This window comes from Podarcis erhardii, assembly GCF_964252035.2.
Source record: "Podarcis erhardii genome assembly, chromosome: 1".
Taxonomy (NCBI): Eukaryota; Metazoa; Chordata; class Lepidosauria; order Squamata; family Lacertidae; genus Podarcis; species Podarcis erhardii.
The window spans coordinates 34,699,038-34,723,934 of NC_138497.1; the positions used below are offsets into that span (position 1 = coordinate 34,699,038).

Here is a 24,897-nt window from a genome sequence, read left to right on the forward strand (position 1 = left end):
AATGAATTGCACCAACTAGGTTTTTTCCAGAACTGCTGTTCAGTGTAGATGGAATCTGTGAGCTTCTTAAGTGGGTTGGTTTCCTGTTTGTGCCCATGTTTCCATGATACACCCAAGGTATATCATGGTACTCTCCCTTCCAAAGACCCACACATACATCAGAGTCCCACAACATAATTATCAGGAAAATGTGTAAATTATGAAACTGACTGAACCTATGGAAGACTTACAGTGGCTCTGCAGAACTTCAAAATTGTTGTCTTTTCTATTTCACAGGCAGTTCTTCACAGCTAAAGTCTTTGCTAAGTTACTTCACAACGATCCCTATGGAAGGATATCTATCATGCAGTTTTTCAATTATGTGATGAGGAAAGGTGGGTCTTTTTCTGTTTTGAACGTATTATCATACTTTGTTTCACTTTGCCCTTGGCTTTCTTTGCCTCAAAACAGATTCTGTCATGTATCTGTATCTGTTTTACAGTGTGGCTATACCAAACGAGAATAGGTCTCAGTTTATACGACGTGGCTGGACAAGGTTACCTCAGGGAATCGGTAAGTGATGCATGTTCAACATGTCGCCTGCATAAACTGAAGTGCTTTTTCGTGTCTTGAATTGCGGGAATGTATTTGGTGTTTACATACAGTTATGTATGCAAACTAGAATGTTTCAGGTAAGCAATATTCTCCTTTAGTTGTTTCTTAGAGAGAGTGCAGTAGTCTTTTTCTGCTTAACGCAGTTGGCATATTAAGTACCTGATGTTCAATGAGTCTATCTGATGTTCAGTTCCAAAGAATCACAGCTCAAGGGTTATCTTAACTGCTCTGTACTAGATAGGAGAATATTATTTGACAAAGCTTTGGTAACTAACCTGCATCTTGCATTGTGTTATGTTTGTGGCAGTGAAGCCTCTCAGCATGCACAAGCATCAGGAAGGAAGGGTATGTGGCATGAAGGGTGGCTAGAGAGTCGGGTTCTTCTGGAGTGTCCACTAGTGTTTGCTTGTTGCATCCTTACAGCGCCTGTAGGAAGCAGGTGGAGACAAATGGTCCATTCCAGACCACTGTAAAGTACAGGATAAGTGTGAACAGCTGAAGTTCAAGTCATGGTGACACCTATACCTAGGGCTGCCATACGTCCGGAATTTCCCAGACATACGGGATTCGTCAGTTGGAAGTGTTGATTTTTTGGCGAATTTCTTGAAAAGTAGCTCAAAAACTTCATTAAAAATAACAGATTTTGCAAAAAAAGAGCTCTACAACCCTGGGGGGGGGGGGAAGCATTTGTGCCACATTTTCACTTTTTGAAATATGGCAAGCCTACCTATACCATAATCAGATATGTTCTTGTTTCATTTCCCAGGATTTAGAAAATTATATTCTGGAACTCATCCCCACATTACCACAGTTGGATGGTTTAGAGAAATCCTTTTACTCATTCTATGTCTGCACCGCAGTCAGGAAATTCTTCTTCTTTTTAGATCCTCTCCGAACAGGTACGTTCAATTTCCTTTTTTTTTCCTTTTTTCTTTTTTTTGGTCTTGATAATTAGATTTTAGTTCTACCTTCGTTCTACCATCATTGACCAGGTTTGAATGTCTATCTCCTTCCATTTACTGCACCTGTTGGGCTCTGAGGGAACTGCAGACCAGGAGCAGTGAAAGCAGAGCAGGGACCGGGACCCTGGGCAGGTGGGCAGGCAACACCTGCGGCCCAGCTAGGTGTGCTGGGGCAGCTCTATAAAGCTTGCCTGCCCTGGGGGCAAGACCAGACTCTGCTTGTAGCTGCAGTTGCTTGTAGCTGCATCCATCTCCTCCCATCTGCTGGACTTACTGAAGTTAGGTAGACATTCAGTATTTTTCACTATGTACATCCAGAGGGGAGCAGAATGATTCCCCCATATTGCAGTAAAACTGGGGCAAGTCTTGACCTAAAAGGCAGCCTATGAATAATGTTTTAGCAAGGCAAAGGGAAATTGACAAAAAATACAGGAGAATACAATACATGAACAGAGTACTTTTTCTTTCTTATTAAAAGTATATATTCATCTGAAATAATACTTACTTGGTCAATTAGTAAAATTATTAAATGTAATTCTCTCCGTGTTGGCTCTTCTAGACTACATGAAGTGCTAATGACGGATGTTTTATTTAAAATTGTTTAAAAATAACATTTGTTTTTCTCTTATAATTTTGATTGACTTGAAGGTTTCCAAATATTAAAACCGTTTCCTCTCCTTCAGTCGCCTTTGTCATGCTAAGTGGAAACTTTCTTGATGAAGCCCCTGAATATTCCAGTCATTAAGTAATAAACGGTTTTGAGGGGGTTAATTTGTTTTTGTTTTTTCTTTCAGGGAAGATAAAAATACAGGATATTTTAGCCTGCAGTTTCCTTGATGACCTATTAGAGGTAGAGATTATATTTATATTTATATTTATATTTATATTTATATTTATATTTATATTTATATTTATATTTATATTTATATTTATATTTATATTTATATTTATATTTATATTTATATTTATATTTATATTTATATTTATATTTCCTGTTGTGTTTCCTCATTATACTTGCTGAATGCTTACTCAATATTTTCAAATTCATTCAGTTACGGGATGAAGAACTTTCTAAAGAAAGTCAAGAAACCAATTGGTTTTCTGCTCCTTCTGCATTGAGGGTTTATGGTATGTATAAGAATTTGCATCATATTGTCGCATCCTCACAAAGCAGCATGTCCTGCAAGCATTTTTTATATTCCTTTTTTTTCTTTTCTTTTGCTCTAGCTATGATTTTACATGGTACAAATAAAAGCCCTTTTGCCATACCAGTTTGGAATTGCAGCTAGGTGTCACGACACTGTAGTTTGTATATGCACTTCTTCCATGAGAGCATGTCATAAGGGCAGGGATCGAGGAGACAAGATGGCGATCGATCGCCATGGCCGCGCAGAGCTCTTGAGGACTGCCAGCACCAACTGCGCTGCCTGGCTAGTCCCCGTGCTGCCAACACCGCCACAATCAGGGAGGGGAGACTGGGGTGCCCAATGCGACAACCAGAGAGGCTGCATGGAGCGCCCCCCCCCCCATGGCCTCAACCCCGCCAAGACCAGGAGCACTCCATTGGTGGCCCAGTGGAACTCCGAGGTCCAGAGGCCTCCAAAGCTGAACAGAAAACACAAAGCGAAAAGGAGCCCCCACCAGGTGGACAGTAGCTTGCCGCCACCACCACCACTAAGAGGAAGAGGTAGGAGGGTGCCAGGAAGGCCAGGGAGGCCTTGAGGAATAGTGCAGCCTAGCCCAGGCCTGACCCCAAGCCTACCACACCAGTGGCTGGCACGAAAACAGCAGGCTGGGGCCCAGGGGGGAACTGTGTGCCGGAGACCACCCCAGGAAAAAACAAACGCATCACAGGCCCTCCCCTGAAGAGGAGGAGGAGGAGGAGGAGGAGGAGGAGGAGGAAGAAGAAGAAGAATTCTATTAATTTATATATTTTTTTAATTTTTTAAAAAATTAATTTTTTTTGAAGAACTGTATTAGCATCCATCCAGGAGGCCTGAACCATTGAAGGCCACTCCCTGGGAACCCCAAAGAGTCCCTAGTGCAGGATGACAGCGCTTTTATTGATTATTGAATTGCTTGCAGTGATCTTAGTAGTTTTTATTAGCTATTTAGTATGATTAAGTATTTAGCAAATATTTATTCCTGTCTCATGTAAACCAGGGGTGGGAAACATAAAGGCTGTTTAGTGCTTCATGGATGTACTGTTCTATGCTGCCACCGTGTGGTAAGTTTCTCATAAGCGGCACATTTCAGATTCTAGAAAAAAGCAAGATTGACTCATGGGCCTTACATATATATTGTTCTATATGTAAATGCCATCAACTTAAAATCTTGTTCGAATGCATCATTACAACTTTTTCATTCAGCCCTTACCTATACAGCTCTTAATCCACAGTGTTTGCTCTTAGCACACCTCAGATTTCAAAACAGGAATTCCTCTAGTTTCTAAAGACAGCATTTCTCTAGTTGTGGCATGGTGGGTTATGCTGCCCTCTTGTGCTCCTAGGCAGGAGATGCAGGTCTTTGTCCATTAACTGGCACTCTGCATCTCTAGTCATTTGACTACACAACAGCAGATTGACACAACTACAGCTGCCACATAATACACCCATTCTGCATTTGTAAGAACTTGATCGTTTAGTGTGGCAGCGTCTACACTGTGGAACTCCTTGCCTGTTGAGATCAAGCAGGCACCTTCACAGTACTCATACAAGAGAGAGGCACCAGCAGGCTTAGGGGAAACCAAAGGTTTGCAGAAGTACAGAAAACCTAAAAGAGGGTCTTAAAACTGCCTATTCAGAACGACATATGTTTAGTGGCCATATAATGTTCAGTGTTGAGGGGACGGGGGAATGGTGTGTCCTGGAAAAGGGCATGGCATGCCTGCCTGCCTGCCTGCCTGCCTGCAATCCTGAATAGAAGCACTCCATTCTGCAACATTTTGTTGAGGTCCCACTTGTAAATATTAAGTACTGTCACTACAAGACGACATGGCTTTATACGACCCCACTACCAACCATCTTCATTAAGACAAAACCCCTGCCAATTTGTGCAGTAGAAATCAAGAGGTTCTCTTACTACAAGTTGTAGCATGTTTGTTCACGAATCCTTTGTTATGAAGTGGCACAAGAAATTGTTACTGCATTTCCCCCACCCCCTCCTTTTCCCCCCTCCCTGCAGGGCAGTACTTAAATCTTGACAAAGACCACAATGGGATGCTTAGCAAGGAGGAGCTATCTCGATACGGAACAGGGACTCTGACCAACGTATTTTTGGACCGTGTCTTCCAAGAGTGCCTGACCTATGATGGAGAAATGGTACTTTTCTCATAGATGCATGGTAGAAGAAATATCTTGCATTTCTTGTAAAGGCAAGGTTGTGGTGTTTGGGTATTGTTTTGTTTTTTAAAAAAGTTGAAACTCCTCCACTTTTTATATGCATGCTAACAAAATAGAATGAAGGCAAAATTCTCATGTGAATGGCAGCTAAAAACCCACACACTGCAAATTCATAACTTAGCAGCTAGCTGAATAAGAAATCTCATTGTGATAGGGAGGACAGTGGGCTCTTATGTACGTCCTAATGCCAAAAGCAAGAACAGCAAGTAACTTATAAATTGAAACTAACAAACAGCCTTGGAAGCACAAACATACAGCCACTAATATAGAATTCACATTTATAAGACCTTGCCCTCCTTGTCAATCAGCAAAGTGGCCATTGTCTACCTCCCTAAGCTAAAAATACAATTAGGTTATTGTTTAGAAAGCTGTTGCTGAGTTTTGAATAAAATTGCTCATTTTGGGGGGAGATAATTCTTACAAGTACATGCAGAACTGGAATTGGGTAACTAAATTGGTGGTAAAAATAGAACAATGAGAAAACATAGCTATTGTTTCCGTACCCAATTTACAACAGGAGTTGTGTTGTCAATAAGATATGCTGCAGCATGTTACTTCTAGTAAAATGTATAGAATTTAGGACACTAGGCCGTATGATACATTTCAACCAATGATTGACCAGCAAATTATTAACTGGCTAAATATTATTTAATTGCCTAACACATGAATTCAGCTTTAGTTGAACTAGAACAATGGTTGGCCATTAGAAGACTGTGATAGGCTGTTGTTCAAATGTTCATTTAGTTCAGACTAAGGGACAACCTCACGAGTAGTTCTGATAGAAATCTATGGGTATGTTGCCTATCCAATAAAAAAGCATGTATTTTCTGCACACCCTTTTTTTCTCAGCAGCCATTTTCTGAGTCATGCTGTCTTTCAATGAAAACTAACTGCTCCCCTACAAGGAAATAGCCACCAATTATGTTCTGCTTGCAAAATCAATTTAGAAAGTGGACTATAATAAACATGATTGCATCTGCTTTTAGGACTATAAGACGTACCTGGACTTTGTACTTGCATTAGAAAACAGAAAGGAACCTGCCGCTCTGCAGTATATTTTCAAGCTGCTTGATATAGAGAACAAAGGATACCTGAATGTCTTTTCCCTTAATTATTTCTTTAGGGTAAGTCCCTTTTTGTAGAGGTAGGTCATTTTTTTGTACATGTGTTGTTACAGCCTTTGTGCCTCTACCTAGAGATCAGCAGGCAATTGCTTTAAACTACCAGTGTTTGAGGTGAGGTTTTTGTCAACTTTAAAGAAATATATAAATGTTTAAAACTTCACATTAAGAAAGGGAAATAATTCAGAATGGCTTTTCAGAGCACATCTTACATAAAGAAAATACACCACTGTGATTTTAATTAAATACCAGGTTTTGACTTTTCCGTACAACTCTTCTTTTTAAGGTAATAGTCTTTGATGACCTCTAATAGCTAACTTCTATGGGATGTTAATATATTCTGACTACCAGTAATAATGGATAAGCTGTGGTTCCTATATAATCAGAGGGCAGCTTTCATACAATAGCCTGCATGTTTTAGCAGGCTCTTTCTAAACTTACATTTTCTCATTGACTGGAACTCACTCAGATGATCCTGTTATAAAAACACACCTTTATGAACTAACCATGACTATACTATTTCCAGCAAATAAGTACTTCTTAGAGGATCACTGAATCAGCAGTCTCACAGATCTGCTGATGCTAATATTAAGTCTTAGGATGTTACACCACTAGGGATACAATTTTAGCTTCTACATGATCTAGTAGAAATGTTTGTTAAATTTAAATCTCCTTTTTACAGGCACTAAAATGGCTTTCAGGTTTAATCCTTTTTTTTGTAGGGCATGTCCTTTTGTGAATTTTGAAGATAAAATAGTGACTCCACTGTCATCCCACACAAGTATATATTTCATTCAGATTAAAGCAATCAGAGCAATTCAGTCTTGTTTGTAAAAGCTAACCCCCTTAATATTGATCACCTCCAATTCTGTGCCTACTCAACCAAAGTATTTTGCTGCTAATGACTCAGGAGTAGGATAATTCAACTAAAGGTTTAGAGAAAGAAAATCTGGAACACTTTCAAAGCTTTTACAATAAATGCTCTGCAGGTTTAAAATACATCCAGAGCTGTGTTCTTTTAGCAGCATGAAACAGATTAATTCTTCTATAACAAACATCAATTGGCCCTTCATCTTTCAATTATTTCTTCTTCCAGTATACACTTTATAGTTAGTCTCAAAGTTTGAGGCTAAAAGCCTATTTTAACAATAGGCCTGCTGCTTGCTTCAGTTCTAATACTTTTCTTCAAAGTGGGCTAGAAGTTGGGAATTGTTGCACATAGATTGAACAGATGGTCAGCGCTTTCTGCTTTGATAGATCTGCAGAGAAAAGGACAGATTTCAGTCCCTGCCTACGCTTCACACAAGGGGAATAAACACAGGCAGCATACCTCTCCAAACAGATGATAAAGGACAAGATTCTTAGCTCAGTTGAAGCATATACTTTGAATGTTTAAGATCTCTAGTTCAATCCCAGCACCTGCCATCAAAGGATATTTGGTAGCAGGAACTGAACAAGACCTCTACCTGAGACCCTGGAATACTTCTACCATTCTGGGGAGACAGGGCTAAATTATATATACGAATTAGCACATAGTAGTGTTATTTATCCATGTAACACAGCTTATTCACTCTCTTGGATTTGAAAACATGCTGTCTTGTTTTCTGAACATATGTTACACCTCTTTGTGCTTTTGCCATAGGCTATTCAAGAACAGATGAAAATTCATGGGCAAGAACCAGTTTCTTTTCAAGATGTCAAGGTTAGATTTCTATCAAAATTTATTTGTTTGCAGTAGTATGAGAAAGACCTGACTTTCTGAAATGAGAGAGAATGTTTATATGTACTAGGGGCAGTATTGTGGTAGAATGTTGATTCCATAGTTAATGTCTTAATAGTATTGAATTTGGTACAATATATTTTTGAAGGTTTTTGGAAAAAAACAGTAACATTCTATATATGTAGCCCATAGGCAAACAGAAGCTTCAGGGAGATAATTCTGCGGTGTAAAGTGACAGGCCTGGAAAGCCTCTTGCCTAAAAAATGTTGACAGGCCAATATTTCACATATTATCCATGTAATGTTAATTGGGGTTTTTTAGAGGATACTTTCATTTTGCTACTTTGATTTCTGAATCCATCTTGAAAGTTGAATTGGAGAACTGATAGATGCTTGGACACATGCCTCATTCTCATCACCTAATGAATAAGGCTATAAATAGCAGCACAAGTGGGGGAAACGATAGCTGGTGCCCCCAAAACTCGTAGCAGTCACTAAGGGGTAAAACCTCTACATGTAGCCGCTTAACCAGAACTCTTTTGTCATGCCACCATAGATCCTTTTGCTATTTGCAGGCAAATGGCTTGCCACCTTGGACAGTTTAAAGCAGCATGCATTTGTTGGCTGTGTTGTGTGTGTTACGTTGTGTCAGTTGGAAAGCATGAATTGATTTGTGAGGCAAGCTTTTTGCTGCAAGTAGGTAAGGAAGTCTTATCATGGCGTCAACAAAAATTACCTGTCCTATGCGAGATCCACTGTTGAAAAAGATCAACACTTGGGAGACAGCTGTCACATGGAGCAATTAAATATAGCTGTGCATCTGCCCTTAGGTTAGTGCAGGGGTCAGCAAACTAAGGTCCGTGGACCGATACAGCCCACCAGGCTCGTTAATCCGGACCGCAAACCTTGCGGACCCTGCCGCCCGCTCGGTCAGTCCCTGCGCTAAACCAGAACGGCACGGAGGTCTCACTGCGTGGGGACTGACTTCCACAACACTGGTGCGGCCACCAATCAGACGCTGGAAGCTCCTGCCAACAGTCTGAAACCACAGACGCCTCTGGGCGGGTGGCAATGCTGGCGCGGCTTTGGGTTGGCCACAGGAAGCTCCTGCAGCCAATCCAAAGCTGTGGGTGCCTCTGGGCAACGCCCCTTCCCTCCCGCTTAGGCGGACCGTACAGTCAAGAGCCGAGTGGGAGGAAGCGGTGGCGGCAGCATGGGCTCTGCACCCCACGGACCCCTGGCTGAGGCAGAGGACGACAACGATGCAGCGTGAGTGGCAGCAGGGGGGGGGCTTTCGGGAGGGGGGTCCGGCCCCTCACGAGGTCTGAGGGACAGTGAATTGGCCCCCTCCTGAAAAAAGTTTGCTGACCCCGGGTTAGTGTATACAGATTCTAAATTTAATCTAGGTCACTGCCATCCCCTCCAAAATGCATTTACAGTGGTGCCTCGCAAGACGAAATTAATCCGTTCCGTGATTCTCTTCGTCTAGCGGTTTTTTCCTCTTGCGAAGCAAGCCCATTGACGGCTTAGCGGATTAGCGCTATTAGCAGTCTACCGGCTTTTAGCGATCAGCTGAGAGGCGGCTTATCAGCGGAACAGCTGATAAGCGGCTTAGCGGCTTAGGAAAGGGGGGGAAAAGCGGGGAAAAACCCGCGGGAACTCGCAAGATTTTTTCGTCTTGCGAAGCAACCCCATAGAGAAATTCGTTTAGCGAAGCGCCTCCAAAACGGAAAACCCTTTCGTCTAGCGGGTTTTCCGTCTTGCGAGGCGTTCGTCTTGCGGGGCACCACTGTACGGGCGCTGATGACCACTGCTCCTTATGCTGGCTGCTAAGACAAAACAGGTCTCATTCTTATCTGCTCAGTAACTAACTCAAACAATGTGGGAGCAGCACTGCAATAAAGAACTTTACTAGAGGAATTAACTGTGACTGTATTTTGAAAGTAAGTATAAACACATCCTTCGTATATTGTTCAGTTTACACTCCTTTTCAGCCAGGATGTGCTTTACTACTAAAATTGAACACCAAAGCATGAGGGGAAAGTGAAATTAAGTGTTACTTAATTTTTTTGATATATATTTTTTTAAAGTCCTGGTACTGGTGTGCAAACATTTTTATCCTATTTGACTTCCGTTAAAGAAACTGTTAATTTTGCTTTTTCTAGGATGAAATCTTTGACATGGTGAAGCCCAAGGATCCTTACAAAATCACTCTTCAGGACTTAATCAACAGTAGTCAAGGCGACACTGTCACTAGCATTTTAATTGATCTTAATGGCTTCTGGACCTATGAGAACAGAGAGGTTCTTGTAGCAAGTGACAATGACAACACAACAGATCTTGATGATACATGATTTAACAGGAATAGACTGTATCCATGGAGATCTGCCCAACTGATACAGTGACCATTTAAAGCTGAATAATGTATTCATTACCCAAATAAATGAAGCTTCCATGTAGCTCCAGATGGACAAGTTTTGTATAAGGCTTGTGAGATGGAACTTCTCTGAAGCAAAAAAGGAAAAGAGTACTGCTGTTTGTTGAAAATGTAATTAAACGTTTACAGACTTTTCTGGTAAATTAAGTTTATTGAAATTATTCCTAAACCTACAAGCCACCTTCCAGTTTAGACAAATTATACCTGTTGGTATAATTTGGTCTTGAATACTCTTTTTGGTTTTGTACCGGGTGCATTGGCATTGCAAAAACAAATCATGTGCAAGAAAGAAACAAATCTCTGGGTCATTTATATCTGAAATATCAGATATGTAGAACTGTAATTACAAATGTGTAGCTCAATTCTTTTAAAACTACTATGGAAGTAAATACCTGTCAAATGGATAATAGTGAAGCCTCCCTCTAAAACAGCATCACAAACCTTGATCTACTATAACAAACAGTTAGTGTAAATGCTCATGATGGTGTTAATTGTTCTAAGTGTTGCAAGTGCACAAATACAGGGCTTAAAAAGTCATGGTTGTGTCTCAAAACATGTGTCTATCCTGTCAAAACATACCTCTGATGTCTTAATTGCATGCAGCCCTCCAAGGCCTTATCCAGGAGTAACTTCTGTGGAACTTACTTCTAAGTAGACACAGGATTATAGGCTTAGTAGGGTAAATGTATAGGCTTACTAGAATCCCAGGACCTACTACTGGGTATTTTAATGGCACCTGTGCCTGCTGCATTCATACCAAAGGTTTGCTAGTCCTATAATAACAACTCTGAACCCAACTGATTTAAAATTATATTAAATATAAAATTTAATGCATTTACAAGAAAAAGTACCCACTTTCATACCATTTGCATATACTGAAAGAAATAGTAAAGGTAAGGCACAATGATAGAAGAACCTCATGACAATAAGCCCTTCCTATTATATAAAGCAGTAACATTTTTGGCAAAAAGTAATTATACAGCTGGGCACTCAAAAGGCTTAATAATTTACTGTGATGCCCTGAATAGATGCTTAATATAGGCTTCACATAGTTTACAATCGGCATTTGGAATCTGAATGATTCTTAAATCAAAATGGATGTTCCCTTCAAGATTGTTATTTTTTAAATAAATAAAAAACAGAAGGTTGTGATGTGCCGTTTAGTTAAAGCTGTTCTAACATTCTCAAGTTAAGAAGAGCTTCCCATAAAAAAAATAGTGTGGCAGACAAGACTTAAACACTTCCTCCTTCCCACATGCCTGATAGTGACAGTGAAGGAAAGGGCATGATCCATGAGGTGGTTCTATATCTCTGCAGTTTTTCTGGCTACTGCTGTGGCACTTTTCCTATTTCCATACTACATGAATTTGTAGTCCCCAGTTTCTTCCTGACTCCTGGCTATTTTATACAGGTGCACAGCAAGCTTTTAAGAAAGTGACTCAAGACAGTGGAAGAAGCTATTAAAGTGTGTAACAACAGCCAAAAAAGGTTTTGTTTGTTTTGCATGGTGCACTGCTTTCTGCATGCATCTCTTTGTGCCACATATCCGCAGACATCTGGATCCTGTCCTATATCTGCAAAGTTTTGTGCTGCAGAATTTTGTGAGAATTAGTGTGGATTGTCCTCACAAAAAGGTTCATTATATAAGCTAAATTGTCAGTAGTCCTTGGTCAGGGTGCCGACAAGATCCTTTCTAGATAGAAAACCCACCCTTGTTGACATGCAGTAGGCAGTTCTCAAACTTATTTTCAAATATTTTAAATATAAAAATCAAGTTCTGTCACTGAAACAGTGTCTGTTTAACTCAGAATGAAAAAACACTGCAAGGGTATGCAAAATAATTAATTTAGCATACCTCACTACTTTTGTTTTTTGCTACACCCAATATTTAGAGCCATCATTTTATCAGCATACCATCTTCTATCCAGACTATCCTTCCCAACACACATAATAAAGTCAGAGATTACAATGTGAACTTACTCTGTATATTACTCTTACTCTTCCAACTAAGCAATGAGAACATGCTTTAGGGACCCCTTAACAGGACAGTCCTTTATGAGATAGAGTTTTCAGACAAGTTCTTTTATACAGGCATTAAAGTCACCTTATTTTAAACTATATGACTGGACACACACACGCACACAACATTGACAATAAATTAAACTAAGTCACAAAGATGCCTTGTGAATTAGTTGCCATTAGTCTAAACTTTCACCTAGGTTTCAGTAAGTAACATTATAAATGCAAAATGACCTTAAAACAAAAAAGCACAGTGATCAGTCCACAACTGTCAACAAGGCACCAGATGTTCAGGAAAGACATTTCACTTGTTCTGCATAGATAGATCACAGGACCAGTTATTTGCATTTCATAATCTAATAGGTTAAGCAAAATGTCTTAGCCTTTATTAGACAGATGTTGGCTGAAGAGACGTTAGGTATCTCTGACCATACTTTGAAATAAGTTACATTCCACTGAACATGCATAACAGAGCCTACAAACATTTGACAATTAAGAAACGGGGTGTGATAACCAATGTCACACAAGCAGACTTCTGCTCAAGCAGCAGGGCCTCTCCTGCCTCTCTTCCCCACTACAGCCATTCAAAGCAGATTTCAGGAGTGCAGAGGGGAGGGGAGGCTGGAGAAACCCTCCTGCATGACCAGAAGTCCATTCCAGTGACAACCAGACACGGTTGGCTGCTACCCAAAGAACTCTAATGCAACGTTCTCGTTCTAAGCAGACACTGGAGTAATATCTTGTTTGCTTTCCACAACAAGCGGACGATCTCCTTCTGTTTCAAAGTTGAGATTTACAAATGTACTACAGGTTGTAGCCTCTGGCTGAGCTGTATGGACAGCAGTCCCCTCTTGACTCTGGTTCTGCTGCTCTTGAAACCTCCTTTCTGCTTCTTCTGACATCTTATTCTCTTCCTCCTCTTCCTCTTCCTAAAAAAAACAAACCTCAGATGTTGTAAAACCAGGAGGACTCCATGAATTCATATAACCTGAGCATATTCATGTGTACCAAAATCATTTATTGCTGCCACGTTGTTGCTACTACTGCAGCACATTACTATTGCAAAGCTCTTAAGTACCCATCCAACAGGAAAGGTCAACTTAACATTAGAAAACATTAATGCAATCTGCATGCTTCTCAACAGAAAGAATGGCAATACTGTTTTGAAACCAAGTTCATTTCCTACAGATCAGCATTAAATATGGAAGCCTCTCATCAAATGATTTTTCCATGTCTGGCATATGGTAGGAAACTATCAAAGCAGCCTCTGAACAGAAGTTGAGTGTCTGGGATTGGCAATTTTAGGAACCAGTTCTTCCTGAAGCATTTACCTTCTGAAATACAAATGAACATTTCTTCTACTTAAAATGTAAATTAGAGGGTAACACCCTTAACGTACTCTTATAAAGAAAAAAAAACCTAATACAAATTAGAATATCAGTTGACTTATAAAACAGATGTATGGTAGTGGTTTCTCAGTTTTAACTGAAACCCCTCACCATGTACGTAATTCCTTTGTTCTATTGTAGCAAACTATTTCGTATAATATTAGGCCAACGTAGGTTAAAGTCTATTTGAATAGTACATACAACCAAGCATGTTTTCCTGAAGAGACTGCATCTGGGATGTACTCTTAAGTTTCCCATTAAAAAGTGTCCTGACAAATGGACTTAAAGGGGAGAGTGAAAACAAGTTAATACAGAAGAAAATGTGTTGACATTGTTTTAGAGAACTGAAATATGACATCTTTAAACCATTTTATATTAAGAAACCAGACTATTATGCAGTACATTTTAGTAAATCTGTTTGTAATTCCTACACTGTTAAAAGGGTACAAAAAGGCACACACCTCCTTCTTCATTCTGTAGTATTCATCTATGGCATACTGGTATTTTGGCGTACTGATTCCCAAAACAGAGGCAATCTTTTCACCAAGGAAGTCACACACTGAATAAATAAAACACATTTATGAATGTTATAGATAGATAGATAGATAGATAGATTCTTTATTGTCATTACACAAGTGCAACATTGCACAGTGCAACGAAATTGGATGCCATCCCTTAAAAAAACAACAAAAGCAAAACAGCAACAACAACCAAACAAACCACATTCCAGCCACACCCACACCCACACCCATCAAACTTCCAGGTCACACTATCGAGTTACAGCATTCAAAAAGGCCACAGCTCTTGGATAGAAACTATTTTTCAGTCTATTTGTCCTTGACTTGATGTTTCTATATCTCCTGCCAGAAGGCAGTAGTGCAAACAGACTGTATCCCAGGTGAGATGAATCCTGCAGGATGTTGTTTGCTTTCCTAAGACAACGGGAACCGTACAGTTCTTCCAAAGATGGGAGAGGATGACCAATAATCCTTTGGGCTGTGGTTATGACCTTCTGGAGCACCTTCTTCTCCCTAGCTGTACAACTGGAGAACCAAGCACAAATACAGTATGTGAGAATGCTCTCTATGGAGCCTCGGTAGAAGGACACCAGCAGTTTCTCACTCAGATTGTTCTTCTTTAAAAGTCTGAGGAAATAAATTCTCTGCTGAGCCTTCTTCACCAGAGCAGTGGTATTTGCGCTCCAAGTCATGCCCTGATCGATAGTCACTCCCAAAAACCTGAATTTCGCCACCCTCTCCACCCGTTCCCCGTTGATATACAAGGGCTGAATGACCGCCTTTTTTGTCCTGTAATCCACCACCAATTCCTTGGTCTTAGCTGTATTAAGAGCCAGATTGTTCTCTCCACACCAAACACAGAGCCGCTCCACCTCGTCCCGATAGGCGGACTCATCCCCTCCTGAAATGAGCCCCACCACCGTAGTGTCATCAGCAAACTGATGATCAGCGCCACAGCAGGCGCTCTAATCCTCCAGTGGTTTGACCTCACTCCCCAATGGCACACTCTTTCATTGTCTCCCAAAACAGATGGATGCCAACAACCTGCACATGCTAGGAACTGAACCTGGAATCTTCTGCATGCAAAGCATCTGCTATGCTCTCACCTCCCCAATTCTGCAGATACAATACATAAGATGGCAATAGCATTTAGGAGCCAATTTGCCATTGCAAATGCAGAATGTTGCAGCCTTACCAAGCAAACTTGTGAGCAGTTTCCTATTAGCATTCTGCACCATCTTACATTTAGTTATTTAAAGAAATGATTATATACCACTGTATCATAAAAATATATCACAGCAGTTTACAACAGTATAAAAACAGGAAACATTCACAAAGCAGCAGGAAGGGGTTTCCCCCCATTATTCTACTACTTCCTTAGTTTTTATGTCTACTTGTGCAAGCCAAAACATGAACCACACAAACTATGGAAATGAAAGCAAATAAAAAGTGACAGCACAGATCAGATAATAAAAGACTACACCCTTTACACCTAAAACCATACAGAGTGAAGGTTTTGTGGGTTTTTCATGAAAATACCCACTAAAAGAGATTGCTGTGTGTTTAAATTTTCTTCAAATGTACCTGAACAAGGATATTCCACATCCCCTTTTAGTGAAAGACCAGGCCCAAAGGTGTTTCAATGGTAAACTAGATGTATAAAACAAAAGATGGCAAGACGTGTTGTCGCTGCACAATGGGTCACTGGGCTGCTTGAGCTGGCCTCCTCCTTATACTTATCTGCTCTACAGTCAAGTGAAGAAGCCACAATCGTTCAGCTCAGAGTATGTATGGCTTGCAGGCATCAAATGCTGGATAAGCGGGTGTACACACACAACCCGAAAAGGGGCAGGGGAAACTACTATAAACTTGCCCTTTTACTAAAAGCTTTTCATCATCCTAAGTCTGTCTAAAAATTACACACACGTCTTCACATAATAACCTGGTGGGTCAATGTGTGCAATACTTCTCTTGTGACTTTTTATATATTTTTTGAAAAAATATCACCCCCCAATCTGTCTAATTCCCACCTGAGACCCGCCCCCCATGACCTCTTAAAATGATGGAATAAACTGAAATGGGAAGCCGAGGGAAACAGTCAACAAGAAAGGAGGTCATATCATTCATTGCAATAAATGGTTGTCTAATTTTGTACCCTAGTGCTGCATCTTTTAATCAACTTATAAAGCAGAACAGAAGGCATGTGTAGAAAATGAAGACTGGGTTTCACTGTAATATATTTTTTCAGAGTAATATACCACCTACTCATGCCAGACTATATATAGTGAAGTGTAGGCACTGAAATATGCAGCACTAGACATACTTGTGTGAGGAGAAATAGTATTCAGTAGTGGTACCTTGGGTTACATACGCTTCAGGTTACACGCTCCGCTAACCCAGAAATAGTGCTTCAGGTTAAGAACTTTGCTTCAGGATAAGAACAGAAATCGGGCTCTGGCGGCACGGCAGCAGCAGGAGGCCCCATTAGCTAAAGTGGTACTTCAGGTTAAGAACAGTTTCAGGTTAAGAACGGACCTCCAGAACGAATTAAGTACTTAACCTGAGGTACCACTGTACCTCCTTTTAAACTTTTAAGAAAACACTGGATAAACCAAGTAAATGGGAGCTTTCATCACTTCACTAGACTTCCTTCTGCAGGTTAAGGAATGATTTGTGTTTTTGCATATCAGTAACTATCACTTTCATGGCTTCATTTGATGCCTGTCCTTTCAGTCTCATACCACTTGGCACTTCATTATAACTTACTTTGTTTTCTGTAGACACAGAGAGACAGAGAATACATACATACCTGATAGTGTTGATGTGGCTACTCTTAGCATCTGAAACCACAAATAGGGCCCCCAAGTTAGTGTTGCCTGCAATAAATAAAGGTTAAGATCATTTAGTTTACGCATCTGAAAGACTTTAAATTTATTTCATGTGTCTCGCGTAAGTTATATCCAATGGTGGTGTTAGGCAAGTGGAAGTACTCTGTACAGGCAGGGCATCCAATTTTCATTGACCCCTCTTCATAGTACAGCCCTCTGCAACAGTTCCCATACTGTTCCCAACCCTCAGGAGCAGCTTGCCAGAGGGAGTGACGGGCTGCAGTGTGTTGGGAGAATTGGTGGGATTCAGAAGTGCTTCCACTTGCCTAAGGCTACTGATGAATGTAACAATGAATGTCTTTATTGCTTGACTTGGGTATAACAAGAGCAACACCACCAATGGAAGGGGGGAGAAGCAAGAAAATTGACCTGAAAACATACCTCATCTCTTCAGCATACCTTCCTCTATTTTAAATTGTTTATCATGGAGATGAATTTCAGTTGCTAAACTGCCAAGAACAGGGCCCTTTTTTGTAGTGGCACCTAATGGTAGAATACCCACCCTGAATATATTTGCTTGGCAACAAGACACAATGCCTTCTTTTCCCAATGTTCACATGCAGAAATTATAGCTCTTCCAATCAGATAGAAAATCATATTACATTGGTACCTCGGGTTACATATGCTTCAGGTTACATACGCTTCAGGTTACAGACTCTGCTAACCCAGAAATAGTACCTCGGGTTAAGAACTTTGCTTCAGGATGAGAACAGAAATCGTGCTCTGGGGGCGCGGCAGCAGGAGGCCCCATTAGCTAAAGTGGTGCTTCAGGTTAAGAACAGTTTCAGGTTAAGAACAGACCTCAGAACGAATTAAGTACTTAACCAGAGGTACCACTGTACTTATATCTTGTGCTTCTGAATATATGCATAAATGTAGAAATATAGAAAGCTTCATTAAACCAAGTAAGATAATTTGTCCCTCTACCCCAATATTGTCTGATGGAAACACAGTGGTGCATGTATAGCAGCAAAACCAGACACCTTCATTTGCCCCACCTGCAGTAAAACATTTCTCTCCCATATTGGTTTCTCTAGCCACAGCAGGCGCTCTAATCCTCCAGTGGTTTGACCTCACTCCCCAATGGCACACTCTTTCATTGTCTCCCAAAACAGATGGATGCCAACAACCTGCACATGCTAGGAACTGAACCTGGAATCTTCTGCATGCAAAGCATCTGCTATGCTCTCACCTCCCCAATTCTGCAGATACAATACATAAGATGGCAATAGCATTTAGGAGCCAATTTGCCATTGCAAATGCAGAATTTGCCACACCAGAAAGTTTACAGAAATGAAATCTTGATATATATTTGACATGCATTAACAATGCAAGGAAGTAAAGCTATAGTTATCCTGTTGTAAATAAAAATGCAGCGTAAAACATAAACCTTTTCTTCTTGGTATGTTTCAAAACTAAAGCTATATTGACACAAAGATTGGCTAGTTCAAACCTTACCTGAAGAAACTGATAATTAAATACAAACACTTTAATCTATTCTGGGTATTGATCAAGTCCTTAAATGATGGGCTCAGAATCTTAAGCACTTTCATACAGGCTTTCTGAATTTCTTTTGCAACTGCAACTATTTACCCTGCAGGAAGGCTGTCTAAGGGTCCCCCTCCCACAAGCTTTCTGGCAGGGCTTTTCAGGAAAGGGAAAATCCTAATGTGTGAGTGGAAGCTCCATCTACTTCTTATAGCAATTGTAAATACTCAAGACCCTTAGAAGCAAACTGGTACTTATGTGGGGTCTACAGAAAAAGGCATGAACAAATGTTAACAGACTTATTATTCAATGTTCTCAATGTTCATTTGCAAAAACCAAGGTATCTCTGAAGGAAGAAAAATGCACATTTGTATTCTCTGGCGAAACAACAGTTCACCGGCTGAAAACTCCCAACCCACTCCCATGTTATGAACTTCAACATAGATTCATTTGCTATTATTCTTTTTAGCTACCTATGTAGATTTTTGTGCCTGAAAGTCATATAAAATTTAATAGTTGCATTAAGTCATAAACAGGGGTAGGTGAATACGTACTTCTGATTTATAAGTGCAGGCTTTGAAATAAGTCTGTATTATTAAAGCTACAGTTTCAGACCAGAAGTAAACCATTTTATTTTAGGTTCTGCGTTTATTCGTAAAGAAGCCAACACCAGCCAAGTTCCATTTTTTAAAGGATGCTGTGTTTCCATTAAAAGTCCTAATATGTCAGTTCACCAAGGCAAATTTAATGAGCGGATGCTAGTCTTTGTAAATGTACCCTTTTATACCACAGCTGAAATAATAAGCTATCAACATGGCACTGTCAGAAAACAGACCATTTATTTGTCTGTATAGAAATCCTACAGCATTTTTGCCAAGGTACCAGAGCTCAGCTGGGGATATTCTTTTTCTCTGCCTCATTTATATTGCTGGGGCTCACACAATATGCCACAGGTAACAGCAATCCTTTCTCAGCTGTACCACAATATGATGTTTCGGCACTTGTTGAAGACCTATTTATTTGTCCTAACATTTGCTGGTTTTTAGTGCCAAGCTTCAAGTGTTCTATTTTAAATTAATGTTTTCTACTGTGTATTGATGTATTTGTGATTTTAATTTACTGTTGCTTTATTTTGTATATTGCTCTGCAACTCTAGAATGAAGGGCAGTATACAAATAAATAAATAAAAACAAACATTTATCCTATCAAATAACACTATAATGAAAGCAAGTTATGCAGCAGAAGATGGTTCTACAGTCATTTCATTTTAAATTTGTATAATAAAATGTCACACAAAGAAGGCTTATGAAGTGTACTATAAAGATGTAAAAAGGACGGATTGTTTTTCGCAGATTCTATTCCACTATGCTTTGGACACAGTTGCATTCTGCACTCCAGCATCTTTCTCTCTCTGCCTTCTTTGCAACACAATGCAAGTCAATAGTACCTCTCTCTGTTCAGAGACAGAATTGCTATTCAGGATGCCAGATCTTGGCCTGGTAATAGGGCATGTCTGATGTAAAATTCATCGCATTCAGTAAAATATTTCCTTCTAGAAACTGAATAAACACAAAGGAACAAACCTGAATTGTACTGATGATGTTGACCTAGTTGCATGTTTATTTCAAACAGCACTTTGCCCCTAAATATATTGCAATATTCAAGAATCCTTACAGAAGCAGTTGAACATTTTAGTATCTGTTTGTATAAAAAATTCAGCTCTGGGAGGGCCAAACAAAACCAAATAGGATATGATGGCACTGTGTTGAATATACAACATAGTATATTTAGGCCAATACAAAAGCATCCTTTATTCTGCACATGTATTCTCTGAAATGCACAGAAGGCATTTTTTTTGGTACGCTTTTATGGAATAACTACTAGCACAAGGAACCTGTGGCCCTCCAGATGTTGTTGAACTCCAACTTCTATCAGCACCAGGAGGTTGATGGGAGTTGCAGTTCACAACATTGGGCGGCCACCTACCCCTGTCTCAACCATCCATCATCACCACAAATTCAGGAAAGAGGGTTGGTTAAACAAAACTGACATGCCAAACAGAACACTTAACACCCCTCAGGATACAAACAGAAACCTGAGTTCGTCTTGTTTAAATAAACACATACACTTCTACAGCACACTCAAATGTTCAAAGTATTGGTTTCCATTCTGAGTTTCCACTTGCTTCTACCCAATTTTTATTAACTCATCTCTTCCGCTGCAGTCTCTCCAATGCCCATTCTTCACTTTTCAAGAATGTTCCCAACACTAAGGAACTGCTTTTTGGTGTATGGGAGAGGAAGGGAGGGAGGGAGGGAGGGAGGGAAAACTCCATTATATAAGCAGAGTTTCATTTGTGCTACTCTGCATCCGAGTCATTATCTCAGTACAGTCGTACCTTGGAAGTTGAACTGAATCCATTCTGGAAGTCTATTCGACTTTCAAAACATTCGGAAACCAAAGCGCAGCTTCCAATTGGCTGTGGAAGCCCTGTCAGGCCTTAGGGTTCCAAAGAACGTTCACAAACCAGAACACTCACTTCCAGGTTTGTGGTGTTCAGGAGCCAAACGTCCGAGTACCAAGGTGTTCAGGATCCAAGGTATGAACTGTGCAAAGAAGGTCAGATTCATTCCCTTATTCATTCCCTTTCAGACGTGGGTGGGGTGGAGGGTTGTGGCTAAAATAGTTCAGGTTGTCTAACGCCATATTGCAAGTTCATTGGCCAACTGAGACAGAGGCAGATTTAGGGACTGTGACCAATGCAGTCTCACTGGGCACAAAGCGGGGGATGGGGGACAACACTACAGCTATTATTTAGAATGTAGTGTAAAAGGCAGGGGTGCCAAATCTTGGCATCGCACAGGACATTGCTGAAATTTGAGGCCCCAAGGTCCACCACTGACAAAGATCTGAAACGGTGTACAGACCATTTTGCATGCATCCAATTGACGCGCAGCTGCCAACACACAGGTCCTTTTGCACCCAGTAGAGGGCACAACAGGGGTGGGACAGAACAGGGGCAGAACAGGGCAGAACAGGCCGGGACAAGCTTATGCACGCTACACCAACACATGTGGGGGCTAGGAATGGAACTCCCACACAAAATGATTGCTGCCTATATTTTTAAAAAGACACCACATTATGACAATTAAATAGTCCTCTTCCTATGGAAAGAGATTTATCAGAACAGGATAAACAAGAGTTAACAGAATTTTATTACTCCATTTGGGTAACATAATGCACCATGGAAAACAAACAATTTCAGAAACAAACCTACTGGATCAACAGAAGGCAAGAGGTCTTTTTTCTCCTGCTGCTCATCCTCCTCTTCATCTGTGCTGTATTCTTCCATGGTTTCTCCACTTGCAAAATGGATGACCCTTCTTGGAATTTTCTTCTTTTTTCCGATGACTCCAAGTTCCACATTCTCAAAGCCTCTATCGCCATTTGCATGCAACTGAAACAAGAGCATTTTTGTCAGTTGCAAAAATGCCCACGTGATAAGGGAAGGATAGAAGGCAGCCCTGTTTAGGGAAGTTTTAATGTCTGATGTTTTATCATGTTTTTAATATTGTTGGTAGCCATCCAGAGTGGCTGGAGAAACCCAGCCAGATGGACAGGGTATAATAAATTATTATCATTATTATTGTTGTTGTTGTTGTTGTTGTTGTTAAACGGCTCTACAGCAAGTTCAACTTCTTTGCAGACCCCCACAAAATAATCTTCCATAAGTTTTACAATTATATTTCACCCACACCTTGGGGGCAGAGGAAAGTATAATTTTAAATGAATTTTATGGAATGCTTGTAAATTGCCTTGAGACACATGTGAAGGAGCTTCATTAATAAATATAAATAAACACTGCCACATGTTGTTAAATGCCTATATAAAATAACCATTATTTCCTGATCACTTTGTTTTCAGAGTATTTTCATCTATCCCTACAATACTGTACACCTGGGAGGGAAATCATTCTTATTTTGAATTTGCAGCTAGTAAGTGAGGTTTAAATTTGCTCAAGGCTACCCAAGCAATCCCTGACTGAGTAGAGATTGGACTAGGACCAGTAAGATCCAGAAAACCAGTCTGCTGAAAGTACACCCCGCATAAAATTGTTTCAATAAATATTAGATCAATGCCTCTTTGCTCCTATTGCAAAAGAATGTAAACAAAATGTATCAGGCCAGTTTAAAATTTCCCCTTTATTTGTATTTAAAATTGAGCGTCCCTTCTTTACAGTTGCCACTCAAGCATTAATATTATTAAATATCCATCAGAGTTTTTGTAGCCAAAAGTATACAAACAAGAAAAGCTTTCCGAACTCTTTAGCCTCCTAAGGTACTTTTTTGTAAAGAGCATCCTTTACATGTAAGGCAACTATGTCACTGCTTTTGCCAAGTTTTCACAGGTGAAAGTCAAAGGCTGTCTATGTAATATTAAACAGGCTGATTTGTAACAGGTATCTGCTTACAGGAGGAGCTCGAAGAAATCAGAACACCTGATATATGTGTGAAGTACAAAAGCGTATCAAGGCAGAAGGTAGATGGTGCACATAATAATTTGATGAATAAATGGTATTTGTGAATTTATTCATATGTATGTGAAAAACAGGCTACTAGTTAATTTATTAAATGCAAATGATGACATTATAAATACTAAAAATTCTGGATCTTGAAGCCCTGTGAAACAGAATGGATTAGTCCTGGATTTGTGAAAAGTCACAGATGAACTGTTTAACCAGCTTCACTACAAAATTCTTTTCAGATCGTGTTTTCATCAATAAAATAAGCCTAGCTGTTCTACGTGGGAATTAGAACAATCCTGTTATCATGAAATGGAGACGTTCCGGTGCTTAAAAGACAGAACCATGTTCACTCCTAAAGTGTTCAGATGTGACACTGCTTTTTTTTATTTTAAAAATCTGCTTTTTGAGAACCGTTTTTGCTTTTGCCCGTAACCAGCTTCTTCTGAAAAGATGGGCAACACCTCCAGCCCACAGGTAACCCGAGACTGGATAGCATTCCCTGCAAGCGATGCTGCTATAAAAGTGTAGGCCATCTGAACGACCGTATTTAAGCAACTCCACAAACCCTTCTTTGCAACAGTGGGCTCCACTTTCCAAGGCTCGGCCGATACTGAACCGGGTCCTAACCACACCCAGCATCACCACCACCAGGAAACACAGGACTACAAACAAGAAGCGCAACTGGCACGGGGATGGGGAGGAAGTGGCAGCAGCATACAAATAATTTGGGGGGGGAAAGCCCAGCGCCCACAGGCCGGGCTGTGGCTGCAAATAAAGCACGCGCGAGTTGCACCTTGAGGGAAATTGTAGGTGGTTTCCAAGGAGCGAGGGAGGAGGCGCCTTGAAACGCTTTGCCCCCCGGCAGCGACCTCGAATATAAGACAAGCCGCCCAAGGCTCCCCTCAGCAGACCCCGTCTGTGAGGAAGGCAAAGCCGGCTGCAGCGAGGAAGGGCGCCGCACAAACCCCCTTGCGCCAGGCCAAGGAGGGCAGGGCTGCCCCTTCTTCTCCCCTCAGACAGGGCGGAGACCCAGGCATGGCGAGAGACGGGCTGGAGGTGTCATGGAGGAGGCTGGGTCAGGTGAGCGGCTTCCCCCGCCGCCGCCGCCGCCGCCGAAGAGGCTCCCGGAGTGGCGGGGAAAGAGACTCACCTGCTCTTGCTCCATGGCGAAGGCGGTGACAGCGACGGCGGCTGGGGCGCAATACAGAGTGATGGCGGACAGCCCCTGCTCCATACTCCCACCGCCCTCAGCCCAGCCGGAGGGAGACTGGCAGCAGCGGGGCTCGCGCCAGGCCGAACCCTCCTGCTCCTCCTCCTCCTCCTCCCGGGCGGAGGCCCTGGGAAGTGAGCTCATAGAAAGGGCGGCCCCGGCGGCCCCGCCCGGGCTCGCCGGTTGCTAGGAGACCAGGAAGAGCCCGCTCGCGGGGGCCCTCTAGCGGCAGAGGGGGCAAGGGCGGCGGCCTAGCTAGCTTCTCTCTGCCACTGCCAGCGGGCAGGTGTGCCCCCCCCCCTCCACGGTTCTTCGGTTAGGGGCCAGTTAGGGCTAAAGGACGAGGTAGCCTAGGTGCCATCTGTTGTCGGGCGTCCATAGTTTGTGGAGCGACAGGAAACAAAAACAAACAAAAATCTTTATCCATCTCCAGCATGGACTCTGCTTGCTGGACTCCAACACCCATCATCCATTTCTGTTAACTCCTGGCTGGAGCTGATGGGAGTTGGAGTTCAGCAGATTCTGGAGGGCCACAGCTTCACCCACCCTGCTTATCTATACCAGTGATGGCCCTCCAGCTGTTTTAGGACTACAACTCCCATCATCCCTAACAGGACCAGTGGTCAG

At 41.2% G+C, this 24,897-nt stretch overlaps 2 protein-coding genes across 2 annotated transcripts in view; one reads left to right on the plus strand and one right to left on the minus strand.

Annotated features, from left to right (window-relative positions):
• The window catches only part of PPP2R3C (protein phosphatase 2 regulatory subunit B''gamma), a 25,049-nt gene extending 13,694 nt beyond the window's left edge, over positions 1-11,355 (plus strand). Inside the window, exons 5-13 of the mRNA XM_081862049.1 lie at positions 277-374; positions 482-552; positions 1,361-1,493; positions 2,351-2,406; positions 2,609-2,684; positions 4,740-4,876; positions 5,944-6,081; positions 7,721-7,780; positions 9,963-11,355. Coding sequence (XP_081718175.1) covers positions 277-374; positions 482-552; positions 1,361-1,493; positions 2,351-2,406; positions 2,609-2,684; positions 4,740-4,876; positions 5,944-6,081; positions 7,721-7,780; positions 9,963-10,151 — 958 coding nt within the window. The 3' untranslated portion in view covers positions 10,152-11,355. The remainder of the gene's footprint in view (positions 1-276; positions 375-481; positions 553-1,360; positions 1,494-2,350; positions 2,407-2,608; positions 2,685-4,739; positions 4,877-5,943; positions 6,082-7,720; positions 7,781-9,962) is intronic.
• FAM177A1 (family with sequence similarity 177 member A1) lies at positions 10,366-24,392 on the minus strand. Its single transcript, XM_081866170.1, has 5 exons — positions 24,211-24,392; positions 21,813-21,992; positions 16,969-17,035; positions 14,103-14,200; positions 10,366-13,182 (listed from the first exon to the last, which is right to left on the minus strand). Exons 1-5 carry the CDS (start codon positions 24,292-24,294, stop codon positions 12,970-12,972), a joined length of 642 nt encoding a protein of 213 aa, XP_081722296.1. The 5' UTR covers positions 24,295-24,392; the 3' UTR covers positions 10,366-12,969.
• Between the last annotated feature and the right edge of the window lie 505 nt (positions 24,393-24,897).

Bases quoted from the DNA above. Each gene is read 5' to 3' on its own strand.
- FAM177A1 (XM_081866170.1), bottom strand. From the start codon at position 24,294: ATGGAGCAGGGGCTGTCCGCCATCACTCTGTATTGCGCCCCAGCCGCC. The intron at 17,036-21,812 runs GTAGGTTTGTTT...TATTTATTGCAG, and splicing joins TCTTGCCTTCTGTTGATCCA to GCAACACTAACTTGGGGGCC. The intron at 13,183-14,102 runs GTGTGTGCCTTT...TGTTTTTTTTAG, and splicing joins ACTACAGAATGAAGAAGGAG to GAAGAGGAAGAGGAGGAAGA.